The sequence below is a fragment of the Bicyclus anynana genome, chromosome 1 (assembly GCF_947172395.1).
Source record: "Bicyclus anynana chromosome 1, ilBicAnyn1.1, whole genome shotgun sequence".
In the NCBI taxonomy this organism is placed as follows: Eukaryota; Metazoa; Arthropoda; class Insecta; order Lepidoptera; family Nymphalidae; genus Bicyclus; species Bicyclus anynana.
The window spans coordinates 10,021,415-10,043,186 of record NC_069083.1 but is presented as its reverse complement, the minus strand read 5'-3'; the positions used below and the strand labels follow the sequence as shown (position 1 = coordinate 10,043,186).

General features: G+C 31.8%; 2 protein-coding genes across 3 annotated transcripts; both read right to left on the bottom strand.

The window, feature by feature from the left end:
- Window positions 1-6,897: 6,897 nt before the first annotated feature.
- On the bottom strand, window positions 6,898-9,390 carry LOC112046879 (cytoplasmic tRNA 2-thiolation protein 2-A). The gene is made up of 4 exons (XM_024083707.2): window positions 8,968-9,390; window positions 7,925-8,280; window positions 7,508-7,780; window positions 6,898-7,151 (listed from the first exon to the last, which is right to left on the bottom strand). Exons 1-4 carry the CDS (start codon window positions 9,230-9,232, stop codon window positions 6,942-6,944), a joined length of 1,104 nt encoding a protein of 367 aa, XP_023939475.1. The 5' UTR covers window positions 9,233-9,390; the 3' UTR covers window positions 6,898-6,941.
- Window positions 9,391-15,124: 5,734 nt separating this feature from the next.
- On the bottom strand, window positions 15,125-21,772 carry LOC112046893 (probable elongation factor 1-delta). 2 transcript variants are annotated; one of them, XM_052883148.1, is made up of 7 exons: window positions 21,634-21,772; window positions 19,070-19,161; window positions 18,789-18,878; window positions 16,593-16,775; window positions 16,089-16,224; window positions 15,762-16,003; window positions 15,125-15,207 (listed from the first exon to the last, which is right to left on the bottom strand). In XM_052883148.1, the coding sequence occupies exons 2-7, from the start codon at window positions 19,154-19,156 to the stop codon at window positions 15,169-15,171; spliced, it is 777 nt and encodes a 258-aa protein (XP_052739108.1). In that variant the 5' UTR covers window positions 19,157-19,161; window positions 21,634-21,772; the 3' UTR covers window positions 15,125-15,168. The 2 variants fall into 2 exon arrangements, with proteins under 2 accessions (XP_052739108.1, XP_023939500.2); XM_024083732.2 differs by lacking the exon at window positions 21,634-21,772 and adding an exon at window positions 19,539-19,691.

Genomic DNA, 21,772 nt, shown 5'->3' with positions numbered 1-21,772 from the left:
TTCTGAGGTTGGTAGGGTATTGTGATATATACTCTATGAAAAAGAGGCGAACATGCGTTTATATCGCGATCGACACAGGTCTAAAGTAAATTTAATTAATGTATTATCCATCTACCAAAGTAACGATTTGTTTAAGAATGAGTAATAAGTTATTTGAAATACAGTTTATACATTCCAGCTTGTGTTATTTTATTCCATTGCTTTTATCAGAAGTGAGAGTACCTACGAACACGATGTCATTAACTACATTAAAGTCGATCTACAGAAAGAAAATGTAACGGCATTTAAATGAAGTGTGAATTTGGGAAACAGTGGTTTAAATTACGAGAAATGCGATAAAAATCATACGTGTGTACAACCATTAAGTATGTATACCACTGACGGCTATGGGACCACGCCGCACTGGTCCCGGTAAAAGTATTTATGCGATGTCGGTTGTCGATGCTTACAATATCTAACAAGAATGAAGAAACGTAAACGTAACACACTTATACCATGTTGACGATATTTATGAGCAAAACAGTCAAACAGTCCAACAGCACTCATAAGAGGATATTATTTGAAAAACTGCGAGAGAACAGAGAAGAACGTGTAAATTAATAACAAAATACAAAGATGCATGTGTGGTGTTAGCTGCAGAGTTATATGAGATGGAATCCTGTTGGTTTGACGGATGAGAAATACCAATGATGTCTAAATATATTAAACTAGGTGTCTGGTGAGTTTTATTATTTTGATTAAACAGCCTCATAAATTATTCAGTTGTGACTAATATGAAATAAAATTACAAAGAATAAATAATCACTAGGTGAAACTAAGTATGGTTGATAGGTTGTCAGTTTGTCTGGCTTATTGTCAAAACATTTTTGTTAGATGACTATATCTAGGAAACCAAAATCATTTAAGTGAAAAGTACACACACACACACACACATACACACTGCTCAAGAAATTAACGTATGAAGACAGACCACTCTAGGGTTGTTAGGATGTAGGACACTGGCATAATGTAATATTGAGAAATCTTAATTATAGAACTACATTACATCCGTTGCTGACATGGGACTAAAATGAATTAACTAAAATATTGTTTTTTTTTTGTGCCTGTAACTTCAAACTATACATTTGTTATATGTGAGTTTTTATGACTGAATAACATAAAAATTAAAAATATATGAAGTTTTATGTAATGGTTCAAGTATTATTTTAGGCCTTGATGTAGGTACCTGATAACAAGTTTTGAGACAGCTATTACAATATTTTCAGATAGGATTTGCTTAGATATATCATTATGTAGATTACTGTATGTACTTAATATAATTTTTTTTTAATCTTTTAAGAAATTGGATTGATAGATTTCTTGAAAAATAAATTTGTAGTTATGTTTGAAAACCTATTTAACTATTCAAGCGTTGACAACATGCCTTCAGCCTATTTAGTATAGAACAGTTATTAACAATCTGCAGCAACACAGTAAATGATTCTTATCCATGAATATTATTATATTCGGCTTATCTACAAGAGTACTAAGAGATATTATGATATTCATCTTAATGAAATCTTATAATTAATTAAATTAGAGATTTTTTTTAGGGTGATATTAAAAAGTTACTTGTGTGACAATTGAGTAATAAATAATTAATTATAATAATATCATTGATCACAAATTGTCTTAGAGCCCAGTCTGTATGGACTTCAAGTAAAGAGACACAGATGGCCATAAATAGGTTGTAAAATATTTGTCTAAGACATATTTTGACAGTTTTGTGGGTGGGTGACGTTGGGCTCTCTTTTCATTAATGGTCATGTGCAGATGTATAGATTTTACATACAAGTAAATTAACCATACTATTGCTGTTGTTTTAGATTCAATCAATCAGTTTATTATTTGCAGATACACTAGTGTATTTAATCCATGTCTCATTTGTTTATTTCTAGCATTTTATTAGATTGCAACATTTTGTATAATTATGAAAATTAGTAATTATTATGGGGTTGTGGTTAGAATTATATATTCGGATGGTTACAATGATATGTGCATAAGGTTTTAACTAGGGTATACTAGTACACTAAAGGTAAAAAAAAAAATTAGAAAATTCCTTGGCCAACATATTAAGTGGTATAGGTTTTGAATATAGATTTGTATTGGGTCCTTAGGTAGTCAGTACATTTGTGCATCTACAAAGTGCACGCCACCGAGTTGTTGGTACCTGCATGCAACTGATGGGTGGTCTGCATCAAGTATGAATCAATATAGAGACTTAAATCATTACATCAGTAAAATAATTAATGGATATAGCCAAAAAAAAAAAAAAAAAGAAATTTAAATGAATTAAAAAAAAGAATATACTAAAATTAATGAATAGGTAAAACCTCTGATAGCAAACTAGAGGTATATAACAAAGGGGGTGGTCTGGTCTAAGACAGGTTTATGCTACTATTATTACAAAAAAGGGGGTAGTCTGAAGATAATTATACAATACATAGTCAAATATCATCTTTTCTTATCTAGTGATAACTACTAGGATTGGATTACATACTAAAATTATTACAATCATAAATCGCAATATTTTCAAGAAGTCTTTATTATCATTAAAAAAAAAAGCATTTCTTTAAGAGAAAGAGTCTTTTGTCTGAATTAAAGTAAATTGAGAGATTAACACATGTTTAACATTTTATTTCATTTTATGTACCGGGTCTAAGGTTCATTCAATTATAGACTGATTTTCTCTTGGATGCTAGGTATGCTAGTTATGTTAAATTAAATTATTTGTCAAACAAGTATGATATTTATCTGAACGATTAAGTGACTGAGCTATGTGATACTGTGTGAAAATATTTGATTACAGATCCGAGATGCATGGATATTGATTGATGAATATGGGATATATGAGATTCTCATGATAATCATTGGGTTGAACACAGCCCTATTCGACAGTTGACCCAAATCACAAAGATGAGAGAAGTTACACTATGTATTGATAACACACGATTTAAATTTAGTATTTTTATTTATGATATGATGATATTATAATTATGTATTATATTGAGAGTTATTAGTTTTGATATCATATATACATATATTTTAAATATTTGCTCACATCCATGATGTTATTCATTAATTATGACTTACTGATGACGATTTGTGTTTTGGTAAAATTTTAATATAAGGATAGATGTATTACACAGGCCGACACGATTTTCGTTGTCCAAGATATAATTATTTTTTTTTCTACTGATTTTGTAGTGCTGATTACGAAATCAGACCTAATTTTATCATATCACATCAGATTTTTAGTAAAATTAATATATTCGCTAGTTTTGATTTTTCAGTAAAATTTTCGAGTTTTGGCACTCTTTCTTTGAATTAAGCAACCTCTCATGAGAAATTACTTCAGTTATAACAACGACACACCTATTTGTAACGCGTTTCGTGGAAATAAGCTGTTATAGTGCCTTTGTTAAAAAAAAATATATATATTTTAGTTAATGGTTTTTTTTGTTGTTGGAAAACGTCTGATAAACATAACGTCTTCTATAAACTGTCACAATAGTCCAGATATATTTTGTTACATTTGTTGAAACTTTATGATTCTAAGCAAAAACTGAAAAATTTGTGGAAAATATGTATAATAAATATGTAGCTTATTTTGACTTCAAAATACAAATAAAATCGTGGACTCTGCAGTTTGTACTAATCGTGTTGAACAATTAAGGCAGTGGACACTGGACATACAGCAAAAGACAATCTCTACCTTTTGGTACTACCTATGATATAGTGAAAGCAAGACAATCATACAGATATTGTTATTTTTGCTGTATGTTAGAAGCTTTTAAAGTAAAATTTGTTTTCCTTTTTGTAAAAAAAAATTGATGTGATAGAGTAATTGTGCAGGTATTTTTGTGTTCAAAATACTATAAATTACTGATATTTTTTACTGAAATCAAAACAACGTTCAAAAAGTATTCATTTGTCGGCCGGTGTTATCGATAATATTTTAGATAGTATTATAGTATAGTAGTGTTATGACGACTAATATACCGTTATTTGTTTTGTGAATGATTATGGATATATTTGTTGTATAATAATTTCTCTATTGATTATTACACAGCAAAATAAAATAAATAAATAAATATAAAAAGATTCCAACGAATTGATAAACTCCTTTTTTTTGAAGTCGTTTAAAAATGTATGTATATGTATTTATATCTGATTTTATATTTTGATTATCTTCTATCACATGTCATCTGGAAGTCTAACACGATCATGAAGTCCTGTAACTATATTAGTTCTGAACTTGATGGTGAGGGGTTCGGTGCAGATGCAACACATCATCTGGAAGTCTAACACGATCACAAAGTCCTGTAACTTTACTAGTTCTTGACTTGGTGGTGAGGGGTTCGGTGCAGATGTCACACATCATCTGGAAGTCTAACACGATCACAAAGTCCTGTAACTTTACTAGTTCTTGACTTGGTGGTGAGGGGTTCGGTGCAGATGTCACACATCATCTGGAAGTCTAACACGATCACAAAGTCCTGTAATTTTACTAGTTCTGGACTTGGTGGTGAGGGGTTCGGTGCAGATGTCACACATCATCTGGAAGTCTAACACGATCACAAAGTCCTGTAACTTTACTAGTTCTGGACTGGGTGGTGAGGGGTTCGGTGCAGATGCCATTAATCGATGATGACGAATTTGACAAATATAAATAATGTTTTGAAATGATGAAAATAGATAAGTTGATTGACAAAGCTTCACATAAACATTATGTTTATTTATAATATGTATCACTCTTATTCTTATTTAACATTTTTATGATAAAAGTATATAGAAGAAATCAAGAATTTCATTATAGTTTCATTGGATTCTTTTAAATAACTTATGGGATGCTGTGTGATAATTAATTATAAAATTTTATTGTTAACATTGTTCTATTTATAGTTGATATTATAGTAATGTCATAATTTCATGATATTCTTGTGTTGTTTGGGGACAAACTTTTAGTAAGGATGGCCGAATATTAGAAGATAAAGACATTACATTTGTAAATATTACATATCGTCTATGTACTTAATGCTTTAAATTAATCTACTACTCTGTCTAAGTTAATTACAATATTTAATAAGTCTCTGTCTAGAGTAAAGCTCCCTCTTGTCATCTGGAAGCTCAGACAAATATTAGAAGATAAAGACATTACATTTGTAAATATTACATATCGTCTATGTACTTAATGCTTTAAATTAATCTACTACTCTGTCTAAGTTAATTACAATATTTAATAAGTCTCTGTCTAGAGTAAAGCTCCCTCTTGTCATCTGGAAGCTCAGACAAATATTAGAAGATAAAGACTTTACATTTGTAAATATTACATATCGTCTATGTACTTAATGCTTTAAATTAATCTACTACTCTGTCTAAGTTAATTACAATATTTAATAAGTCTCTGTCTAGAGTAAAGCTCCCTCTTGTCATCTGGAAGCTCAGACAAATATTAGAAGATAAAGACATTACATTTGTAAATATTACATATCGTCTATGTACTTAATGCTTTAAATTAATCTACTACTCTGTTTAAGTTAATTACAATATTTAATAAGTCTCTGTCTAGAGTAAAGCTCCCTCTTGTCATCTGGAAGCTCAGACATACATAAGACCTACCTCGCTAGATGTTGTTTTTCGTCAAAGTACATGATTTACTTGTATGATCTAATGCGATTATAAGAACTGTCTCTGTAGAATCGAGGTTTCATAGTTATAACTTTATATTAACATAACTTTTAGTTTAGTTTAGGAATGACAAAATGACAGACAATTTTGTCATGAATTTGGGTAATTGGACTGAATCTGGAAGTGATTAAAGATTGAATTTATTTCAAATTTGTAAAAACAAGAATTAACATACCAGTTTAACTGAATTTAAGTGTTTGGATTTTTATCAATAGAATCACTATCAAAATCTGTATAGGTCTGTATTCACAATTTGTAAATATTGAATGAGAAATCTGTTAAACTATAATTATATAATTCTTAAAGAATAAATGTATTGTAGGGTGTTTCAACATATTGTTAAATCAAGGTTTAAAATTAGAAAATATCTGTAATGACAAAATTGAATTTTACTACTTGTAAATCAGTGAATTTAGCAAGTAGTAATAATAATAGATTAATTGGGACTCACTTTTGTTATAATTAGAAATTATTGGAGAATTAATGAGTTGTGGTAATAAACATAAATTAAAATTTTAAATACTATGAGACATAGTTCAGTGAATCTTTATAATAATGTAATGTTAGAATTTATTTGTGTTTACAAAGTTTGAGGACAAACTTGTAGTCAGTATGGCCGAATGTTAGATTTTTAATTATTTAAATAATTATAAATACATAAGACAACATATAAAAACTCCTTCTTCCAGATAAATGTTTTAATCTGTACTGTTAATTAATGATTATGGTTTTATTCTGAGGTTGGTAGGGTATTGTGATATATACTCTATGAAAAAGAGGCGAACATGCGTTTATATCGCGATCGACACAGGTCTAAAGTAAATTTAATTAATGTATTATCCATCTACCAAAGTAACGATTTGTTTAAGAATGAGTAATAAGTTATTTGAAATACAGTTTATACATTCCAGCTTGTGTTATTTTATTCCATTGCTTTTAATCTTGAAAATAATTATAGAACTTGAGAAAAAACAGCAATTGTTTTAAAATTTACACACACAGAGAAACCAGTATAGGTTCAGTATAGGTAATAATTACTTGGGTTAGAAATCTGAAATTTTTCTTTTCGTAATAGTATCATGTTATATAATAAATCGCAATGGCAGGCATCTAGTTATCTAAATAAAAATATATGTAGTAGGCAACTCTAATAAATAAAAAACACAATTTTTGGCAGCATTAATGACTTTTTTATTTTTTCTGGAGAGAGTTTACAAATATGAATCTAACTCTGAAAAATTTCTACTACAGCCATAACACAATGTTTTATATATACTTGGAAACATGGGATTTTTATCTTCAGTAATACTTTGCATAACTTCGATTTTATCATTTACCCCAGCTTTATTAGTACACATTTGTCGTGAAAATATTGTAGCTTCCACTGCAGTTAGCTTGGAACTTTTGAATGTAATATTGCTCTGAAAAATGAAAAATATGGTGTTATTAATGCTATAAGTATTTTTTTACTAGTAGTCAAGTGACCCATTTCATAACTACACTACCTACAACCCACACTGGTCATAAGTGACTTTAATTTCACAAGCAACATCCTTCTAGAAGAATCACTTTGATAATGCTTTGTGGCTGATATAATTTTTATAGAACAAGGTCTACTAAAGAAAAAGACATGTTAAGTACAAAACAGAGGATTTTGCTAAATCATTTAACATCTAACTAATGTATACTGAATACACTATTTAAAACTACAGTAATACAATCTATAAATGTAAAAATCCAACAGTGCTAATGTATTAACATTACATTTGGAATATACCTGGCATAATGTGCAATTTTGTGTTTCAGTAGTATTTTCTGCAGATCCAAGTTTATCAGCAGTTTTACACACAGTAGATACTGTAGCAGGATAATTTTTTTGAAGATCCAAAACAAAGTTATCTACCACTGACTGTAGGCCAATTTTTGTATTACTGCTGTTTTGAATTTTACTAATTTGTTTCACTTTTAAAAAGTATTCAATTTCTTCATTACTAATATCCTTCATAGGTCTTAATATTTTGATAGATTTATCTCTTTGATCAGCAAACCCCTAGAAATATACAAGAAAAACATTAACTACATAAAAAAAAAAAAATTACAAATGTACATACAATTCAAAATGACCAAAACTTATTACTAAATAAAGGAATTTTAATATTGGACCTGTGCCCAAGTAGTTGTTTTTTATACTCACTATATCATTTTCAACTTGTGACCCCCTGCCTATTGCTAGATTAGTCAGCAATCTCTTTGCTAGCTGAGTTGTGGTCTCTGCAGTAAAAATAATCTTGCAGCTTAATTCACTGGCAATTCGAAGAAACAATGTTCTTTTTATTTTCACTATTACATCATCATAAATTGTAGCAGAAACATTCATTCTCATATTGTTAAGAGTTTCAGACTTTGTTTGTGGAAGGACATTGATATCTGGGAGTATATTATTTGTGCTGTAATACTCATTTATGTCAACTATATAAATGTCCAAATTATATTTATTGCATTGTTCAATTATTAGTTTAGCTGTCCTTATGGAATCCTCTGTTGCAGTTTCTAAAATGTAATAAAATATCCAAATGTACTTCTCCTATTTGTAATTTTTTTTTATGCATTATAGCCGACGCCCGCGACTTTGTCCGCGTGAAACTCGATGTAAACTTTCAAGTACCCCTATCCTACCCCTACCCCCTACCCATAGCCTACCCTTATCCTACTTTTCTGGTTGATTTTTTTACACCTTGTATCCGAAAAACCCAAATATCTTATGGAACCCTATTTTTTTTTCAAAATAAAATGTAGCCTATTTACTAGTAGATAATGTAGCTTTCAAATGGTAAAAGAATTTTTAAAATCGGTCTAGTAGTTTTTGAGCCTATTCATTACAATCAAACAAACAAACAAACAAACATACAAACAAAGTTTTCCTCTTTATAATATTAGTATAGATAGGCCAGCGCTTGACTACAATTAAGCCTGATGGTAAGCATTAATACAGTCTAAGTTGGACTGCGCTTACCTAGAAGATGCCTATTATTATAGTGCTCAACAAATCATAGGTGTGGCTTCACATTTTTGATAAACTTAACTATGGACAGCTTAGGGCCTCAAAGCTGCTAAATGTGGAGAAACACAACACACTTTAATCAACCACAACAAAATATAAATAGCTAGTTTAACGCTAGAGTACCAGTATAGTAGAGTATAATCGTTTTTAATTCAAAAATGAAATGTTAGGCTTACCAATAATATGTAAAAAAAATGGAATAACCCTTAACTTCTTGGTACCATTTAAGGAAATGCTGTTTTGAACTAAATCTAATAGTACCATAGAGCTGGTGCTATCAGATAAACAGATTAGGACCTTCTCGTTTGGTGATAAAGTTTTGCTTCTTCCAAGGCATGCTCGAAACTTATGATTTGTATTGGTTATAAAACACGTATTGCAGTACCAATATTCCTTTCTGATAAGTATAGTCGCCGGTGCATCACATTTTCTGCAAATCATAATGTACAACTAATAATTATTTTATTCAAAATACTTTTGAAAAAATCGGGAAATTCGAAATTTCGAATTTGAAACGGGAATCGGAACTTATAATATTATTTTTTAATTTTTGAAATCTAAAAACACATGACATTGACAATTGACATGACATTCGAGTTGACACTTGACCACAGAGATACTGTTGACTGAGCTTTTTCATTCACAGACTATACAGCACCTAATAGACTTAGACCATTAATAAGTTAATAATGGACTAAGCTAATAGATGATATCGGCGACAAAGATTGCCAGCCATTGCCTTCTCTGTCTACGCGACCACGCTTTTGTCATCGTCTTAATGATACGATAGTGATTAGAGTTAGGAAAAATCTTGAATGAAGTTTTTTTTAGTATTTTTCTGGTAGTACCCACCATAGATTTACGATTCGGTACAAGGTACCTACACATACACTTTTCAAGTTACATTTTTTACAAAAATTTCAACCCCATTTTCACCCCCAAAAGATTTATTTTTGTGACAAAACATAAGACGCGATTTTTCTTAAATAATATTGAAAATTACTGATGCGATGGCTCATGTCGTACTGCCTCGAGAATGTATTACTTTTTGAATTTCGTATTTGGAGCGGCTACGACACCGTCGTGTTTCGTACGCTCCATCTGTATAATATTGATTAGTCTGTAATTTGGCCATAAATCCCTAGGGTGACCAAGTAACATTCTTGAATCAGTTTTTTTCAATGCTGTAGTTATTGTAATTAAGATTTTAAAAATCTTATTTTTGTTATACATTGCGGATTAAATTACCAATGTACTACAATAGTTACTATATTACTGAGTTTGTTGTGGGCTCTTCTCGGAACGAGGACCGTTTGGAACCATTGTAATTATAATTTTAAGTTTCGACTTTAATTACCACTGTTAAATCATGACATACTTAACTTATCATTTCAAAAGTGTCTGTAAACTAAGCTTAATAATTGAAATTTGAATTTATAGATTTCTAGGATTTTCTATACAATGTCTGTACAAATCAGTATTCATCATTCAAGAAATGGACATTTATAGGCAAACTATACTCCGCGCCACGAAACGAGTCCCGTAGACGCGGCGCTAATGTCTTACCCTGGAATTCATAGTCGTGAAGTGAACAATCCCCCACAAACCAATATTCAGTATTCACCCAGGGGCTGACTATTGAATCATCCTTCATTGCATTTCATAAACAAACTACTGGAGAGCCCCTAGGTGACTGGAGTTTCAAGCAAATGTTGTCTATGATTTTACATTAGATCTTTGAAAATTCTGTGACAGAACTAGAGGTGAGTCGTACTCGCTAAAACGCGTACTAAGTGTTACGAGTACGAGTACGCCGAGAGACGCGCTCCAAAGACTAGCTCCACGAGTATTTAGAAGTACGAGCCATTAGGACCTATAGAATAGATACGTACTCCTAAATACTCAGTGGCCAGCGATTTTACGTCATATTATCTGATACTAAGCGTACATTAATTTCAAACGAGTTTTACGTAGTCATTTGGACTAGTGGTATGTACGCAAGGTACAAAAAAATTGAATCCTGAGTTCGATCCCGGGTAACAGAAAATCATTTTTGTCTTTTTATTTTGTTTTTTTCAATTGGTTTCTTCAACTATTTTTGGTTTTTGTAATCCACAAAAAAAAGAAAAAAAATTGCAAACAAAAATATTTCAGTCATTAATTTCAAAATTTCAATTTAATTTTATTATTTAGTTATTTCTTTTAATATTACCTCATGATACTGTCGGGTTACATTAACTTGTTACTTTAGCGGATAAATAATCATACTAAAACAAATAAACATTATGTTTTTAAAATAAGGATTAAAATCAGGGACTCCAAATATTGGAGTATTAAGAGTATTAAGTGTATACTGCGTTAAAAAATCGGTCTTATGTTTGATAAAGTAAAGACAATTTTTCATCGGCAATGGGACGTCACTCACACATTCTTAAACGAACGCGTCCGGGAACGCGTCTCGGCGATGTTTTGTCTGTTGGAGTATGAAGTGTTTATTGCGTTGAAAAACCGGTCTTATGTCTAGACAACAAAGTCTATTTTCTTTCGGCATTGATAGAAGTCTCTCACTCACACATTACTAATCGAACGCGTCTCTGAACACGTCCCGCATTGGTTGGACCGTTAGAGTATTTGCGAGTATTGGACTCGCACTCTGTTGACGTCTTGCGCTCCTCGGTACTCGGTACTTCTAAATACGCTTAATACGTCTTTATGTCCCTGCTCCGTACTCGTACGCCATACGTCTTCCAACAAACCTAGTGTTAAGACCTGCTCCAGTATATACGCCTCACCTCTAGACAGAACCACAGAGAGACGTATTTTGTTAATTCTTTGACATTTTACAAAATAATTGAGTTTCTATTTTCTAATATTTTCATTTACTTTTTGTTTTTATTTAATTATCATAGTAAAATTTAATTCGTTCAAGAGTACAATAGATCAATTTTATCAAAAAGTTTCTTTCTCACAAGAAGGAGTTGTTAGAAAAATATTGAAGATATGTGGACGAACATGATCATAATCAAAATTATCAGCCGATGGACGTCCACTGCTGGGCATAGCCGTCTTGCATGGACTTTCAAACACAACGGTCTCGAGGCGCCAGCGTCCAGCGGCTCCCTGCAACCCGCTTGATGCCCTCGGTCCACCTAGTGGGGGTTCGACCAACACTGCGATTTCATCGTCTCTTCGAACTATGTGGCCTGCCCATTGCCACTTCAGCTTCACGACTCGCTGTGCTACCTATGTCAGTTACTTTGGTTTGTCTGCGGATCTCCTCATTTGTGATACGATCACGCAGAGAAATCCCAAGCATACTATTTACTGTATAAGTAGTTTGATATTTCATAATTTTGTAATGTGGAATCCTACTTGAAATAAAAAAAATGTTGTAAGAGGAAATTTGTTTATTTTACTCAAAACCACCTATAATTACCTGAAATAATTACAAGTAGGTACTATTATGCTGTATTTTCTTACAATTTATAGTAAGTGCAGTAAATAAATATAAGTGTTATATAGCTTATCCATAGGAATAGTGGTAAAATTGCATTTCACAAATCTTTAGATCACATAATATTATATATTTAGGAGGTAGGCTTGGCCCGGTAATGGGCTGATAATAATGAACCACACAGTACTTATTGCAATTCTAAAATCAAACCTATATCCTTTTGATACAAAGTTTAATTAATAACAACAATAAATACATAATTTACATATATCTTATAGTTATTATTGTATATTTTTATAGGGCCAGACTTAAATGAAAAATGCAGAAGTAAACATTTAATAATTATTTTTATTAAAGATGTGAATCAATAAATTTAATTTAATTAAGATTTGTATATATTTTCTATTGTTATGGACTTCAGAGTGAGTGACCACCTTACAATACACTGCACTCACTCCTACTACTTCGATATTAAATGCTGCTGACTTTTCAAGGTATGAGGGTCTTCCAATTACTGTGATCTGAAAACTCAGATTTTCAAGGACCAAAGTATTCTCAGTATTCTTGGTAAAACAGTATTCTCAGAGCTCATCACTGCTATTCCCTGCCATGATAGCCGGTTTCTTATAATCTGTGTATAGGGTCCTCCGGGGTTGTTTATATGTATACCTATGCGTGACATCAATACACCTTGACTTTTGGCATTTCTGTTATTTCATAGAATGCTTGATGGACTGCACGTACAGTCTGAAAATAAACATTATGTTAGTTACATTTATGTAGGTTATATATTTCCTAAATCAAAACTATATAGGTATACCTAACATTTATATAGGTTAGATTACAAACAAACAAACTAATTAAATTCTTCATCATGAGTATTTTAAGCATGAGTCTCCTCTCAGAATGAGAGGGATAAGGTCCACCACGCTGGCCCAATGTGAATTGGCAGACTTCACACATGTAGAGACAATGTTTTTCCTTCACCATATATACATTTAAATTCATAAAATCCACATAACTGAAATGATTTGGAGGTGCATGTTTCAGACAGCATTTGAACCTACACCCTCCGAATAGAAGGCAGAGGTCATATCTACTGGGCTATATGGATTTTGACCTACTCCTAATTTATCTATACTAATATTATAAACAGGAAAAATTTGTTTGTTTGTTTTGAATAGGATCTGTAACTACTGAACTGATTTGAAAGATTCTATCACTGATGGGAACCTACACCATCATAATCAAAGGCAGAGGTCATACCCACTGGGCTAATTTGTTTTATATCTACTCCTAATTTATCTTTACTAATAATAGAAACAGGAAAGATTTGTTTGTTTGTACGTTTTGAATAGGCTCTGGAACTACTGAACCAATTTAAAAAATTCTTTTACTGTTGGGAAGCTACACTATTCCCGAGCTCTATAGGCTATATTTCATCCCCATATTCTTACGGAAATGGGAAGCACACAGGGTGAAACCGCGCGGCGTCTTCATGAACAAAAAATTATTGATAATGAACAAAGGTACGTACCTGATAACATCCCGTTTCATAGAATCGAAGTGCTGCTAGAATGTATAATACTAGCGGTATTGGTATTCCTCTCTTGGTCTTCTGTGTTCATTCTTCATCAAACAGAGGCATATTATGCCTAATATGAGAATCTTTCGTACATTCCATATCGCCATAGTATTATACTGGGTTTACGCAATTGCGATTTGCGAATATATATCTTGGGCACTGATATAACTCGCTGTTTATAACTTCACTTATAACGATTCGAACGTCCACTTTCTAATAAATAAATCACAAATAACAACAAAAAAAAATCCAGGGGATGGTTTGGCTGACAAATATCGGTAATTCAGCAGTCAGCCGCCAGCTCCTGTCAAATGAGGGGATTCTTTTGTCTATGAAACGCGTAGGGGTTGAATTCGACACATAGCGGCTGAATAATCCCCTTAGGGGCCCCCTACTACGACTATGAATTCCACCGTTAATGGCGCTCAATCGCTGTCAATTTTAATTCAGGTTTCAGCCGTGGGGACTTCTTTTGTGGCGCAGTCTAACGGATGTTCTAGCTTTGCTTTATGTGCAATTACGTCTTTCATGTTGGATCAGACTGCATACAGTGTGTAAATTTGATTAAAATTGGTTGAGTAGTTATTAGCTGCGAGACTTCTTTCGTGGCGCGGAGTCTAGCGGACGTTCAAGTTTTTCTTTGACTTATGTGCACTTACTTCTTTCCTTGCCCATACGCGTATAGCCGTATATAGCGGGTAGGCCGGGCCCACCCTAGAATGGTCCAGTGCCCACTCTAGAATTCTGGGCTACCGATTTAAAATTCTATGATGGACACTAAAATACAAAATATACCAAGAAAAATCAATAAAATCACTCGACCCGTATCAGAGGCCAGCGTCCACAAACAGTAAACGACATTTCTATAATGAGTGTCAACTCTGTTTAGCGGTATTTCAAGGACTGGCCCCTTATAGTGGGCCTGGGCTTACCCTAGGAAATAATCCTAGATACGCCAATGTCATTCTCATATGCTATCCTATCTTTCAAGGTGCTTTGATAAAAATTGGTTCAGTAGTTTAGGAATCCATCAACAACAAACGTGACACGTAATTTATATACACAATAAGATTATAATTTCATTTCATGCTTTATATTGACTTCAGATCTTGAACTCAGAACATTGAACTTCAGATTTTTTTTATAGAATCAAAATAACATTTAAACTTACAGGGCGAATTTGTGGCTGCCTTTGATTTTTTTACAGCAGCATAATTATGTGGTCTCATGCAAAGATTTTATACTATAATATAGTTAGTCTTAAGTTAAAAATTGGAAACTAAATAAAAAAAAGTTATGAGCTATAGAATTTAATAAAACCAAAAGTTGTATTGTTTGTTACACCTTATTGAATGCAGCTATATCAACACTTTGTACCTGAAATAAAAAAATGTTAATATGAATTTAGAAATTTATACATACTAAATAGACTCCTATCTATAAAACAACTTATGGTAGACTCTGCAAAAATTATAAATTTTTCAGAATTAAATTTTTTGGGTAAGCCATACTGGTGAAACAATTTTTCACCTCATTCAAGGGTCATGAAGGATGTGCTAAATTGTAATTTATAATTTGTTATACAATTTATATAGATTGTTTTTACAATCTTATGGTAACTTATGGATAATACATATTATATTACAAAATAATGAAAATTCATTATACAATTTTGTTTAAGTCTTTATGTGTGTATTTTATATTTAATAGGTTGGTGCACATCATCATGATGACTTGATCTTTGACAACATGTAATACTAATATTATAATACCACTAATAATATAAAGAGCAAATATTTGTATTCATGCATGGTGCATATGCAGTTGAAGTTGCTAAGTTCTTCTGTTGTTAAATAAAATACAGTCACACTTAAAGCTTAAGATAATATTGTACTTTAATTTTTTTTTACCAAATAATATGTGCTACTTACCAGGTCTTCCAACTTTTCAATTTCTTCAGTAAGCCAATCAACTGATACTTTGTCATCTTCAACAACGCAAGATATTTGCAGTTTTTTGATTCCAAATGCTAGAGGCACAAGTTTTGCTGCACCCCAAAGTAAACCATCATTTGTAATTTTTCTTACAGCATCTTCCATTGCTTTCATATCTGTTTCATCATCCCACGGCTTTACATCCAATATAATATTAGATTTAGCGATAAGAACTGGTTCTGAAATTAAAATGCAAAATAATTATTGAAATAAACTTATAAAAATGTAAAGTGTGTGAAACAAACAGATTACTGTGATACAAACTTTTGGCCTTTTTAGCATTGTATGCTTCAAGCCTTTCTTCTCTTAACTTAGCTGCCTCTGCACTTTCCTCTTCATCATCTGATCCAAACAAATCAACTCCATCATCAGAATCTTCAGCTTTTGTTTCTGGGATTGACTGAAAAAATAACAAATAATAATTATATTGTTCAAAAAGCTCCTCAGACCTCAAAATGTAATGGCAAATTATGTAATCACTTATTTCATTCAAGATAATCCACATAATTGCATTGTAAGTATTGGATGCATCACATCACAGATGATCAATTATACGGTAGATTTAGTGCGATCTGTACAATGTAGATCAGTGGAACAATACATTTATGTTTTTTGTTTTAGTGTATTATTTTGAAGGCAAAAAAAGGAAAAAATCTGTTTAAGTGTAATTTAAGGTATGAAAAGTGAACAACAGACCACTAGAACAATAGTTTGTTAATGGTACTAAAAATTGCTCAAAATGGTTAAACTGCATGTTAAAATACAAACCTTGGGTCTTGAACTGCTTGAGCCCGCAGTTTCCAAAGATTCAACTCTCACTTGCAGGCTAATAACCAGTTTGCGGAGATCATCAATAGCCTTTTTCAGTTCAGAATTTTCATTTTCTAATTGGTTAACTTTGTTACTGATTTCAGTGTTTGGAACTCCAGCTAGAGCAGCTACACTGTCCATCTGCAAATAAAAATTGAGTGAACCTAAAGACATCTAACATGATTTATAAACTGCCAAACTGACTATGTTTTTCAGATGATTGTTAAGAAACAACAATGAGATATTAAAAAATCAGGTTAGATATTACATTAATTTGAAAATGTATATAATATTTATACTGCATTGAAAGAGCAACACACTATGATGCTTGGATTTACTACAATTCAATCTACAATTTCATACAGTGAGTATATTGGTTAGAGTAGGCTCTTTAATATGATATAGTATCTCAATTCTCAACAGAGTAGAAATACTAAGCCAATACAATATGGATACAGGTTGTGCAGTGCTTTGAAGCATATGGGATAAACTGACTCTTGCAACTTTTGGGCCTAATTTTATATGTTTGTATATACTTAGAGAAAAAATTACTATAGGGTTGTCTTAATAAAATACATAAAATTCAATACAAATAAATTATTAGTTCTGCCTCACGGTTTCACACTATGGATACAATTCCCTAAGAATATCAGTATAAAAAGTAGCATATGTGCAATTATAGACAGTAATCTTTGTGGCAAATTTCATTGACCATTACTGACTTATAAAACTTATAAATTGTGTAATTTACCTGTAGGTCTAGCACATATCTATACTTATAATAAATCTGTAGAGAGGTCAATTCTGTACATGAAATATATTTCCAAAATAACTATCAGGGGGTGATTAGTGATCGATACTGATGCCAAAAATGCAATCAGTAAAATTTTTGTCTGTCTGTCTGTCTGTATGTTCTTTATAGAAACAAAAACTACTGGACGGATTTTAACGAAACTTGGTACAATTATTCAACATACTCCTGGGCAGGTTATAGTATACTTTTCATTACGCTACCATCAATAGGAGCAGAGCAGTGAAGAGAAATGTTGAGAAAACGGGAGAAGTTACTCAATTTTTTAAGATTCCGTCGCGTGTACAGCCTTAATGGTTAAAGCTACATAGAAATCATGTATGACGGAAATGTTCTCTTTAAAATTATCTATAAAAACACAACACCATATATATGTCTATCTTTTATGGTTGACTCACAATAACACGTGTAACTCCTGATAGCATAGCAGTTCGGAGCTTTCTAATTATATTTGTCTACTCTTATGTTTATGTCACTCATCAGTCATCCCTAATAAGAAAGTTAACATTATTACCTATTGAATAAAAAAAGAATCATAAAAATCGGTAAAGAAATACCAAAGTTATACATGAAATATGCTAAGCCATCGCGCGTGAATACTAATTCATGCTGTAAGGATTATTTTTGTGTAACGGTTGCCGCGCTCGACGCGACTCGCGGTGGGAGGAATAAATAAAGAAGTGCAGCCTTAATGACTAGGGTAGGGGTAGGGTAGGGGTAGGGTAGGGGTAGGGTAGGGGTAGGGTAGGGATAGGGTAGGGTAAGGGTAGGGTAGAGGTAGATTAGGGTAGGGGTAGTTGAAAGTTTACAACGACTTTCACGCGGACGAAGTCGCGGGCGTCCGCTAGTCAACAATATATCTTGAAGATAAAATGACAATATTAACCAATAGATACAAAATTGAAAATACCACTCTTTTATTGCAATGTTGCAATGAAGAATGAAATTGCATTGCAATATAAGAGAGCAGCATTTTCAGCTATGCTGCTATTGATTGTCAGTATATCTTTTCTACCTTTAAATACCTGGGTCATATAATGCGAAACTCCAAATATCACCTGCTCCAGCTTATTATCCAGGGAAAGATAAAGGGGAAACGAAGGCCTGGTCGTAGACATACATCTTGGCTCAAGAACTTATGCCAATGGTTTAATATGAGTACCAGATCACTCTTTCAGGCAGGCAGCAGTGAACAAAGTTAAATTAGCCTTAATGATTGCTGACCTCCGATAGGAGATGGCACTATAAGAAGAAGAAGAATATCTTTTCTCTTCACGCAATATCTCGTAGCACACATTTAGGCCAGATTTAAGTAGAGATTTGGTCAGAGAGAATTTACTTACACATTCCAAAGAGTTTTTAATATGTTGTCTTGCTTTAGCTACTTCACTAGCTAATATTGATCCTGTAACAGCTGCTGGAGCCTGGTTACCCTGTAATTATTGTAATGAAATTCATGTAATACCTAGTAGACAATTAGACAATGAATAAACTATTTCTGCTGAAGTGGTCACAAATTAAATAAATAACTGCTTTATAGGCTGGATTTAAACTTGTACTTGTTGTATTATTACATTTATAATTTCGACAAATGAAAATTGTGAATCATAAGTAGGTATTTTACCTTTGATAGCGATTCATAGTAATTGCGTTCAGCATCAGTGTAGATAGTTTTTTCGAGCCAAACCTTTTCATATGCAAGGGCAGACATTTTTTCTGTAATAAAATAAAGTTAGAACTATCTTTAGCATTGTATAATTTCAAATAAAAAAAATTCGATTGCGCGGGTTTCGTTAAAAAATAGTTACATAAAAATTAAACCCAGTAGTTTTTCAAGTCAAATTGTTTCAATAGTTAACTCTAACATAATTTTCTTTTAGTTAAATTTAGCATTTCAGTAACATTGGCTAACTAATTATTAAAAATTTACTTTTTATTTCGGACATTTAGGTTAGAAATATGGCAAGTTACAAAAACTTATTTAACTTTGATATTGAAACAAATTAAACTACAATTAGTAGCTGGATATTTAGTTCAGTTTAATTCGATCTGTATGAAATTTTTAATTAAAAGTATTATAAAGTTTTACTCACCAAAGTTTTGGCAATATTTCAAATCAAAAAGATTTAAAAAATTTAAAGCCACGAATTCACAAAAGTGGCAAAGACCAAAGAGAAAGATCAAATCAAACTTCAAAGAGAGAGAGCAAATACATAACCTACAGATAAAATACAGCATAGACTATTTCTTCTTTGGCAGGACCACAAATTGCTAGGTACACGGTAGCCGGTGCATTGTTTTCAATGAGTTGACAATAATAAATCTTTAAACTGTAGTAAAATTCGTTTAAATTGATATTCGATTCATTGAAAATATTTTGAAAATTTTAGTTGGAGGGCATTAAACCGCGTTTAAAACCAAACAATTTTTACTTTTATTTTTTGTCTGAATGTCTGTCATCATGTCATCATGTTGAATCTACTAAACGAATTCAAATGAAACTTGGCACGATTTCAGACCATAATATGAAACAGGTTATAAAATGCTTTTTGTCGCGAAAATTAAATCAAAAGGGGTTGAAACAGGGGTTGAAAGTTTGTATGGAAAGTCCTTCAGGTTTTAAGTTACTTTTGTAAAAATTAGTAGGTATATGTATCGAGGTATACTAAAAAATACTAAAAATAATGACATTCAAGATTTTTCAAAATTTACCAAAAGGGTTAAAAAGGTGTTCAATTTTTATTAAATATAAATCGTTCGTATTTTGAGTTATAGTTTTGTAAAATGATTATAAAATACCTAAATATTTTATAAAAACATGCGAAACTATAACTAGAAGAGGGTGAAATAGGAGAGAAAGTTTACATAGATTTCCACGCTGACCAAGTCACGGGCGTTTGCTACTAAAAAATATCACAACATATTCTTGCCACGGAAGAATTATTACGTTAATTTAAAAGTTAAAACAGGCGTTAATTTATAACAGTCAAGATTAACTTTCAAGCTTACAAGCTTTTATTTATTCAGTTTTATATTCATTTTATTTGAAGAATATTACTGTTGAAATTCAGGTCACTCAGTAGCTGAATGGATAATATTATCCGATTGAGCTAACTTTTGCAACTTTAAAGGACAATGTCATGCAATACCTATTTGTGCCTCTGAAGTCTAGATAGGCAGGGTGTCAATTGACCTCATAAAATAAAAGGACGCACAATCAACGCAAAAATGTAGAAAATGTCACTTATAAACTGTCCAATTTTAGTATTATTGGTAAAGAAAATTGTACCTAAAGGTCTTTAGTCCAATTCAAGAAAATTCAAGAAAATCCCAAATTCAGAGCAAATTCAATCTTAAGGATTGAGTTTAAGGTTGTATTTGCAAATGCGACTACTTGAATTGAGTGCAAGAGGTTGTGTTTGGCACTCATTGAGTGGGGACGTTTTTTGGTCGCTTATTCTCTGCATCCACTTTTTAATAGGAGATCAATGAGGGTGTCCCATAATTAATGAATAAAACGCAGATGGTAGATGCACCACCTAAATAGCTATTTTTTTATATATTTATTTGAATAGTGTTCCAAAAATCCCTAGGGTGACCAAGTTATATTTTTTTTTTTGGGATTTTCAAATATTTCTATCTGGAATCAGTTTTTTTACCTACTGTAGCCGCTGGAATTACGATTTTAAAGATCTGAATTTTGTTAAACATTACGGATTAAAATATCAATTTAAGTACTATAATACTATTTTTATTAGGTAATAACACAGATTAATGAATAATATATAGATGGAGGGTACGGAATACGACGTTGTCGTAGCCGCTCCAAATACGAAATTAAAAAACGAATACGATTCTCGAGTATATATTCTCGAGTCAGTAAGACACGAACCGTCGCATCTGTAATTTTAAATATTATTCAAGAAATATGGCGTCCTATGTTTTTAATTATTTTAAAAACTGTTTACAAAACAAAAGAAATAAGACGGAGAATTTTTTTTATTGGTAAGAATATTATATTAATTTACGTTACTGTTGTTACTTGTTAGTGTTAAATTTTGAAATACAAATTATGAAAAAAGTTTATATATGTGATCAATGTTAATAAATACTGTTAGATGTGTCATTAGATCATGAAAAACTACATGCTACACTGCTCTATTTGGTGTGGCGTCGCCATTCCAGTACCTTGGGGCTCAAAATGTCCATCAGCTTTTCGAACTATATTCCCCGCCAATGTCACTTCAGATTTTCGACTCGTTGAGCTACGAGTATGTCGGTAACTTTGGTTCTTCTGTGGATTTCCTCATTTTTGATTCAATCATGT

Coding starts and splice junctions, on each gene's coding strand:
- LOC112046879 (XM_024083707.2), bottom strand. CDS start 9,232: ATGATTTGCAGAAAATGTGATGCACCGGCGACTATACTTATCAGAAAG. Junction 8,281..8,967: donor ATTTTTTTTACATATTATTG/GTAAGCCTAACA, acceptor ATTACATTTTAG/AAACTGCAACAGAGGATTCC. Junction 7,781..7,924: donor CACAAGTTGAAAATGATATA/GTGAGTATAAAA, acceptor GTATATTTCTAG/GGGTTTGCTGATCAAAGAGA.
- LOC112046893 (XM_024083732.2), bottom strand. CDS start 19,683: ATGCTGTATTTTATCTGTAGGTTATGTATTTGCTCTCTCTCTTTGAAG. Junction 16,225..16,592: donor CAAGCAGTTCAAGACCCAAG/GTTTGTATTTTA, acceptor TTATTTTTTCAG/TCAATCCCAGAAACAAAAGC. Junction 15,208..15,761: donor TTGAAAAGTTGGAAGACCTG/GTAAGTAGCACA, acceptor TTTTTATTTCAG/GTACAAAGTGTTGATATAGC.